General features: G+C 36.0%; 1 protein-coding gene across 1 annotated transcript in view; it reads right to left on the reverse strand.

The window, feature by feature from the left end:
• The window catches only part of LOC131737744 (uncharacterized), a 35920-nt gene extending 31854 nt beyond the window's left edge, over positions 1-4066 (reverse strand). Inside the window, exon 1 of the mRNA XM_059028665.1 lies at positions 3939-4066. Coding sequence (XP_058884648.1) covers positions 3939-3987 — 49 coding nt within the window. The 5' untranslated portion in view covers positions 3988-4066. The remainder of the gene's footprint in view (positions 1-3938) is intronic.
• Positions 4067-9348: the final 5282 nt, after the last annotated feature.

Consider the following 9348-nt stretch of genomic DNA (forward strand, 5'->3'; position numbering starts at 1 on the left):
GACTACACCTGTGGGCCCACAGAAACGTTGTGGGATTGTCCCCAAATGAAAGGGTTCAGGTACTTTGATATCGTTTTTTTTTTTTTTTTTTTCTAACCGCAGACTACTGAACCACTTGATTAAGCACACCTGCCTTGAACAATTCAGTACAATCATTTTTTGTAGGCATGTCTATTTTTAATTCAGTTCCTCAACGTGCAAACTAAGTTACTCACTAAAATGAATTTGAACTAATTTAGTTTAAAATGCAGACACGGTTTTAATAAGCTGTCATATTGGGTTTAATAAGCTGCCATAAAAGAATGAGAACACAAACAGCATTTATTTGTTTTAGAAAGATATTCTTTGTACACCTTCAGAGGTATGTACCATGATCTTTTGAAATAATATATTTACTTTAAAACTGAAAAAGCAATGTCTTAATGATGTTTTTTTTACAAAATCCTTTCTGTTTTATATGCCTATTAACATAATAGGGTATGCGAATATTCACTCTCTGATAGTACAGCAGCAATTAAAAATATGTTTCCATATCTCACATTTGTGTAGATATCAGATAAAAAAGCAATCTTGCTGTCTAATCTAAAGAACAAACGACGAGGAATGTATGTGAGAAGTTTCCTCAATCCTCATAATCAATGCTAGTGCACCAGGGCCCTGGTGAATAAATGTGACACGATTGACAACTGCACAGCAGCTGCTAAAAGGTAGATTCAATAAAGACTCTTTATTAATGAAACTCAATATTCTTGAACCATCTTCATCGTCTCTTGTGAAGCCTGAAGTAATTAAAAGACTTTACTTGAATATTTACTGAACCATGACTGTCTAAGGCATAACATATGCTACAGTACATATATTGCAGAGCCTGTCACACTAAGTAAGGAGTTTGGTCTATTCTTTACACTGTGATGGAAGTGCATATGCAGCAGATTATTCAAGACATTCAGAAACTGGACATCTGGTGTTTTTTTTTTCTATGGTGTTACATGTTTATCTTAAATAAGATGTAGATGCACAGTCAAAGCATTAAAGACCCCCTGTATATCCAGATATACATATTCAATGTGTCTATAGTGAGCACTTTGATACATCCCCATAAAATACTACAAATATTTCCCATGTGAAACCATATGATGACATGTATATGGTCAAAGGAGCAGTACCTGTGCCTTTATACCAGGGCTTCTCAAACTCGGTCCTGATGACCCCGTGTCTGCTGGTTTTCATTCCAACTGAGCTCTCTATTACTTAACTAGACCCTTAATTGAACTGATAATTTGCTTAATTAAACCTTTTTACTTGTTTTCAGCTCTTGAACAGTTGCATATTTCAAGTTAGCTATAACTTTTAATAAGTAACTTGAACTGCAACTGTTTAAGAGCTGAAAAACAAGTAAAAAAAAGTCTAATTAAGCAAATTATCAGTTCAATTAAGCCTAAGGCAAGCTCTTTTGAGGGTTGAACCCACAACCTTTGAATACGGTACAAGGAGACACCAGAGATACTCAGAAAAAAATGGAAAAACTAACTTGCTATAACATTGTAAATAGGGCCGCTACGATAGCACTTGTTCGCCGCCACAAGTCTGAAAGGTGTTTAAATTGTTCTGCATGGATCGGCAATTGTTACTGATGACACTTTTTTTTTTATATCAGTAACAGTTTATCAATTTCAAAGTAGCTTAGTAAATATGTTGCATCTCTGAGACTTTTATTCTTAAAATAAATCACTGTCCTGCAATCCACAGTTGTATAACATAAAAAGGTACTTATCTAAGTGAAACTTTTATCTGAAGCACCTGTTCACACAAAATGTGGCCACATGACTAAATGTGAAACAGGAAACTCACTTCCATTTTGACTTTGCATATTGTGTGTTGCAGAAGCTGGTGATGTCTAATGCAGTAAACATGTGTGCTTCAAAAAGATGTACTTCAAACTCATGTCCCAGTCTTGAGTGACATTTATAACTAATAACAGTTCCAGAGTTTAACCTTCATTTTTGTGATTGAAGCAACACTGTGCATAGAGTATCTTTTTAGAGAAATCAATTTACACAGTTTGAGCAGCCAATGCTCAGCATTGAGATGACATCTCTTACACATTGAGATACACACAAAGTATCTGAAATACTACAGTATATCTGCCTATGGGGGATACATAAACTTGTACTGTAGAGTGTAAAACAAGATCTGTGGGCACCATTTTCCCAGAATACCTGTTGTCTTATAAATCATTTTCGACAACAGAAATGCTGTGCCTGTGGACTCAATAACCACTATAAAGGAAACAAGCTACAGAGGAAGTTATTGAAATATGTATCTCTCATTTTTTTTCTATACACTTTTAATGGAATATGTTTACAAGCACTGCAAAAACACTATGTTACTTGGATTGGTCTTTGTTTGGAAATATATTTCTGCAACTGACCCAATTAAAAAGTCCCTCAACATCTAACAAGTCTTGTCTGAAGTAGCTAGTCCATTTCCTTTACCGTCTCTGATATATTTAATACAGCTGTGGGCCAGTAATGTTGTTTTCATTAAAACAGTTGGGAGTCTTCTTTAAAGTGACAGTTACATATTATTCTGCAAAGACAACTTCAACTCTCTTTTGGTGATTATTTTTTTCCAGTTGTTTTAAATTTAGGGTTTAGAAATCTGTACATACAGTTACACTAATACAGTGGGCTATTTAACATTTAATTAGTCCACTGTGAACAATATGGTATATTCAGCACCTTTGTTTACAACAGGTATCAATTGTGTTACATGATTTTTTTTTTTTCTGGAACACTAGTACAGTGTATACCAGGGGTGGCCAACCCTGGTCCTGGAGAGCCACAATCCAGCAGGTTTTATAGGTATCCTTAAACCATCAATTTCTGAAGAATATGTTGATCAATTTAGCAAGTTCACTTGTTCAATGAAATCAGCTCTGGTCCAGGAGAGCTGCAGGATGGTTAGGTTTTTGTTCCAAATTATCTCTAAATTACTTAATTGGACAAATGACTGCTTACATTGAAAAGGTACTGCTTAACTAGTGAACATGAAATTGTTCCAAGTCTTTAGAAATTAATGATTAAGGGTTACCTATAAAACCTGCTGTCTTGTCTCCAGGACCAGGGTTGGCCACCCCTGGTATAAACAATAAGCTAAACCAGACACTGGGGAACTCTGTTGTGCGTTACACTAATACTGAAACAGTATTATTATATTTCAGGAATTTCTTTGTATTGTAAACACCTTAGTTGTGGTATTTCCTCAAGTTCAAAACAGCCAATTCCGTGACAGGAAGATGGGGGTGGGACAAAGAATGAAAGTTACTGAGATTTTGTTTTACTCATGACGGTTAAATACATCCGCCTGTAATGTGCCAACCACAAATCTGAAAAACTAACCACTGTTACCTTAAACATTTTATATTAAAAAAAAAAAAAAAAAAAAAAAAGAAATGCAAAAGCTCTGTTTAAATGGGAACATATATATTTTTGTGCAGGAACACTAAAGGTATTATAATTTAGTTTTATGGCTTAGTTTATCCATGTTTGCATAATAGTGGGCTAGCAAGGGTTAAAAATGAATAGTCGTTAACGTTGTTTTATAATCTAAATTTGGCATTTCTCTAGTATCCATGTCCCAAAATGCATGTGACATATCTTAATGTAATTGACATGGTTATTGGAGTTTACTAATGCAAAATACTATTTTCAATTGACTTTAATTGTAATACCATACATGAATGTACAATTACAGATGTAAATGTATTTAATTTATGTATTCGATAAATATTAGAAATCACAATGTTTTACACATTTTTCATATCACTTTACATCAGTTAAACCAGAAAAACAAGAAATGAACCATGTAACTAATATATATATATGTATATTATATGTGTGTGTGGTTGTGTCCAGTGCCAATTATAAATGACTTACCCACTGTATTGAGAAATACACCAAAAAGCAGAAAAATGAAGAAACTCATCTTTATTCGTTGATGGAGTAACAGTCTGCTTCACCCTTGGAGCTTTGCTAGAATGGCATGCTGCATACAAATACTGTGGTGGTCACAGTCACATCTCCTGTTTTGTTTTAAACCCCAAACCCTAAAAGGGAGTGTGTGAAGTGTGATTTACATATTATAATTTCTACATGTTGCAATTTGTGTTTGGATGTAGTGCCACCCCATAGCTGCTGCATCCTCACCTGCTGGCCCTGCCCTCTGAGATATTTAATTTACTTCAAAATAAATCTAATTACCCTGCAGTATCATTTTTATATGGGGTTTAATGATCAGATATTTAAATACTTTGTCCAGCGGCTCAGACAAGCACTTTCCATATTAAACTTTATCAATACATTTTTTTAATTTAAATTGTATTAGATTTTTTTTTAATTTAAATTATATTAGCTATTAATAATGCTTACCTACAGGGCTGAAACATACATTTATAGGTTATTCATATGGTATATAATGTACACAGACACAGTTTGCATATTATTCAGTTCTAATTTATACTTTAATATGCAGATTTCATAAAGCTAAATTTGAAACCTGATACTGAAGTTTGCACAACAGTATTTCACTTTTGTATTTTATTTTCTATTTAATTTGGTTCTCATGGAACTTGCTAGAACTCTGTTTATTACACATAACATGTATAGGTAGTACCCTGGGAACATGCCTTAAGCCTGCCCTAGAGAAACCAGCATCTCAGGAGTGAGGGAACAATTTAGTTTGACATTCTTCTCACAGGCCTCTACTAGAACCAATGCTAAATCCCAGCTTTCTAGCTTTCTGGCTTCTGTTTTTTGTTTTTTATTCATTTAATTTTTCTGTGTTTATTTTTAGCTATTTTCGAGTTATATGTAAATCACCCATTTTTTCTGGGCTTTTTATATACTGTATGAAATTGTTTTCGGTTACTTTAGGTTTTTGTTGTTGTAATATGTAGAGTAACTCGACAGTACTTACACACTTCAGTTGTACCTTCTTTCCTTTGCTGATGTCCACAACGAAATCCCTATGGTTACGGGCACATTCTTCTGTGTTTTTTTTTTTTTTTTTTACATTTCGCCACAATTTGCAATTCTGTTCTAAATCCCACGGGCGTGTAAATGCTACCTATCATACTGTAATATAGCTTTAAACCTTGCGAGCAAGAACATCTCGTTTTAAATCTCGCAAGCGTGTTGCAATCCTCCAATAGAAATGTAGGAATTTGCTGCCACTCCAGTAGTTGGGGTGGGTTTAAAGTATTCAGAACGAATCATTGTGGGATACAAGAAGTCAGGAAGGCGGGACATTGCTGAACTGCACTGGGAATTTGTTTTGTAAGTATTTCATTAATTTCACAGGAAAAGGGATACAGTCAACGTGAATCGAGTGACCATTTCCAGTGTTTTTCAGGTTTATTGGATATACACTGATTTCTTTTTTTTTTTTTTTTTTGTATCAGGGGTGTTTTATTGATTTTAATCAGTTAAAACCGAAAATCGGAAGCCCTAATTATTCTGCACTTTTTTATTCTTATAAATGTGTCATAAAAGCAGACCAAATGTTCAACCCATTTTTCAGAACAAGCCTTAAGTTTAAACGTCGTCCCACACATTGTATAAAATATATTTTACAACCAGTACACACAGTACACAGCAGCAACCACAGTGACATGTTACTTTATTTCATTTTATTTCTGCATAGGCATTTGATCATTTTTTTTTTATAAAAGTTTACATTTTTAACTTAAATATCCCACATGAGGTTGGGCACACATAGGATGTTAAGTGCATGAGTATTTCATGCATGCACTTAATATTTAATATGTCATATGTCATTGTTAATTTATACCAAATGGAATAAACAAAATGCAGCGACAATGCCACTGGGACATCAAGACAAAAGAAAACTACAGTAGCTGGGGACAATGACAAGTTAATGAAAACCATGTTATGCATGAATTTACTTGTAGAGTGCCCAGACAAACATATGCTTGGTTGACAGATTGTAAGTAAAAGGTTTTTGTAATCAGAAAGACAAACTGTCAGCCAGAAGAAACTATGATCTACATTTCAAAAGTATTAAGTATAAAGCAAAATCTTCTACAGCACAAATACATTTAATTTGATATTTAAAAACTGCTGACATATTTCAGCAACCTCCATTGCGCAGCTGTCAGTAAGTATTGTTCTTTATTTCTTTATAAACAGCATGATTGTTTTGACATTATGTGAACTGGGCGATTGCTCCCAAAGTAAGTTCACTGAACTGTTTCTGAAGAAATCTTAAGCATCAGGGTCACACACTAAATCCTCCTATCAGTCACATTCCGGTGTTCTCAATAATAACTGAGGGGGGGGGTATTATTACACAGACAGATGCACAATGTGGCGTTCAGAAAAGAGGCTGGAGATTTTTCCCCAGACAGCTTGTGTGATTGGCAAGAAAATAACTTGCGGTAATCCCCCAGTTAATTAAAAACCTGGTACATATCAAAATAGTCATGATTATGTTTAAAAAGAAAGTGACAATCGCACACATAAACCAGGGTTTTGTGAATGGCCCTTAACACAGTCCATAGTCCTGTATTTAACAGCACTTTTGATTGCTATCCATAATTAAGATTTGATTCAGTAGATCCATGGTAACTTTAGTAAAATGCGGCTTTTTAGACGAGGGGAGTTCTGTGATGTTATCCTTCAACAATAAGTACTTAAATTGTATTTCTAGGTTTTTCAATGGATTTCCAGGGGCAATATGTGGAAAACATTCTCAATTTGAAAGATGAGTTTGCAGTGGTTTGGGTAATTACTACATTTAGTATCATTGGGTCCCAGAATGGTTCACGTGGTAAAGGCACGGCCGTGTGGTGTCAGGGAAGTGCAGGTTTGGGTCCTGGCTTGCTGGAGGTTCCAGAGGGAGCATTGCATTAGCTCTGGCAATCCCGTGGGATTATCTTGCTGATATCCGCTTTCCAGTTTCTGGGTGTAGGCAATTGGCTTGGTCCAGGGATGCCCAGTGACCTTTAGTTCATCTGAGCTGTTGGAGGGAATTGCTGTGGAACATAAGTGAACATTCTAAATAAGGAGTAAAATAAAATCAGGAGTAAAGTAATTGGGGGGGGGGGATGTAGTTATGTAATTTTAGGAATATAACTTGCATCCTTTACAGTATTCCGGTGGGGTGCGCTTAATACAAGGAGTGTGTGTTATACAAGAGGTGCATGTTATACAAGGGATGAAACTGCTCAGTCACAGCACAATGAATGGGGGGGGGGGGGCAAGTGGTATTTATGGTTTTTGTTGAGCGAGCACCGCCAGTGGTAGCGACCTATTGCCTTTATGGGTGTTTTAAACATATGTTTGTCCTGCTTCTGCAACTATCAAAATTCTACATTAAGGGGACATTAATAATGTATTCATTTTATTTGCAAGCCAGAAACGGTTTGAAGGCTACTGTAGAATGCTGTTACTATTACTCTGGGGTTTGCTATGTGAGCTTGTTAAAATAGTGATGTGTATCGTTTTTAGTCTTGTTTTTATAACTGGTTGAACATTCTTTATTAAATGCATTTTCCATTCCATTATGCTAAATATAAAACAGAATTTCACACTGGCATGCTCTACCCAGGTCAGAACCTACCCGGGTCGAGACCCGGTGTCATGCGAGTAGGCTAAGCGATTTCACACTGCTTTTGATGAAGCAGGGTTGACCTGGGTGACATATACAAGTACACAATGCGCGTATCAATGCCCCGGAAGCAGCTTGTTACGGACACTTCCGTTTAAGCTTCTCTGGATTGAACTGTTGGCCCAAATGTTGATTAGAGAAAATGTTTCTTTATCCTTGCTGCAATCTGGCTCATACTGTGTCTCAATCAACACAAATATGGCTAAACATAATCAACAGAAATGTTCCTTGCGGAAGTGAAACCTTCACACAGGCGTGGCTGTTTGTTATTGTGTGGGCTCACGAACGACCGTCATGCATTTTATCTCGCTCAACCCGGATCAAAGCATGTAGACCCAGGTATGTGGTTTCACCCGACGCAGGATTGTGGAAGCCAGAATCTGGGTCGGGACCCGGGTAGGAGTGCAAGTGTGAAAGGAGCTTTAGCCAGGGAAAGTATAATAGACAATGCGAAAATTAGTCTTGCCAACTGAGATCTTTCTTTAAACAAGCGTGGTCTCTTTCAAAACAGGACATGTGAGGCATACTGTGCATAGCGAATGAAGCTGCATAACAGATAAGATTAATAGAATTGTTTAATAAGTTTTGGGGAAATAAAACAGCACTTGTGGCATTCAGATTTACAGCGAACTTCGTTCTTGTTGTTTTAATCGATAAATCACTGCTACAAGAATGGTCTCTGCTGTAATATGTGTTATTGCAGAGTTATATTGCAGTGTTTCTAAATAAATACAGTGGTAGATTATACAGTGTGTATATATATAGTAAAAGTATTGTAAATTATGGCTTTTCAATAAGTTTAGACATGAGGAGATGTCTGTTATGTTAATCACTTGCTGTCCTTTTAGAACAAACTCTATTTCTAGATTGTTGAATGGATTTTATGGGATAATGTGTGGTAAATGTTCTCAATTTAAAAGATCTGGCTTGAAGTATGTTGCCTAGCAATTTCAGTATAGTGTTGGGTTTGTAAAGTTGTTTGACTATTTTGGGGGTATTTTCTGCACACAGTTTGTATAATTTACAAGCACAGTAATATGGTTGCCAGAAAGAGCAAACTTAATCCAAATTATGTTGTCCCATTGTTATAATAATAAAGTATAGCTAAGTTGGAGCAATACACTTGAATTTAGCCTCTGCGCCTATAGATTCTGGTATATTTTGTCCACAATAACTAACTACTGTTTCTGCTCACAGTTTACTAGGGCATCAGAGTCTTCCAAAACACTTCAGCCACCTGTTTGAACAGAACTTAACGATTACAACCAGGTGCAGTAAGTGGTAATGAAACCCTCTTAACTTGTCAACTTGAATTTTCTGCTTCATAGCCTCTGTTCTATTCTGTTAAAACATGTTGGGTATATACTAATTTTGCTAACTACCAGAAATACCTGTGATTTTAGTGACGGAGCACAACCAATGGTATCTGCCAGTAGATATGAATGCTTTAGTTATACATATGCAACTACTGTATCTTAATTTGACATTATGAGAAAATAAATAATTACATTTATTTGCAAGCTGTACATGGTTGGCAGGTTACTGTAGCGTGCACTGCCATCTCATTACTCAGGGGTCTGCAGCTTGGGGTAGGATTTACAGTGCCAAGAAAAGGTTTGTGAACCCCTGTCACAAAGACGGCCGGAGTGGGTGGCGTCA

Source organism: Acipenser ruthenus, chromosome 8 (genome assembly GCF_902713425.1).
Source record: "Acipenser ruthenus chromosome 8, fAciRut3.2 maternal haplotype, whole genome shotgun sequence".
Classification (NCBI taxonomy): domain Eukaryota; kingdom Metazoa; phylum Chordata; class Actinopteri; order Acipenseriformes; family Acipenseridae; genus Acipenser; species Acipenser ruthenus.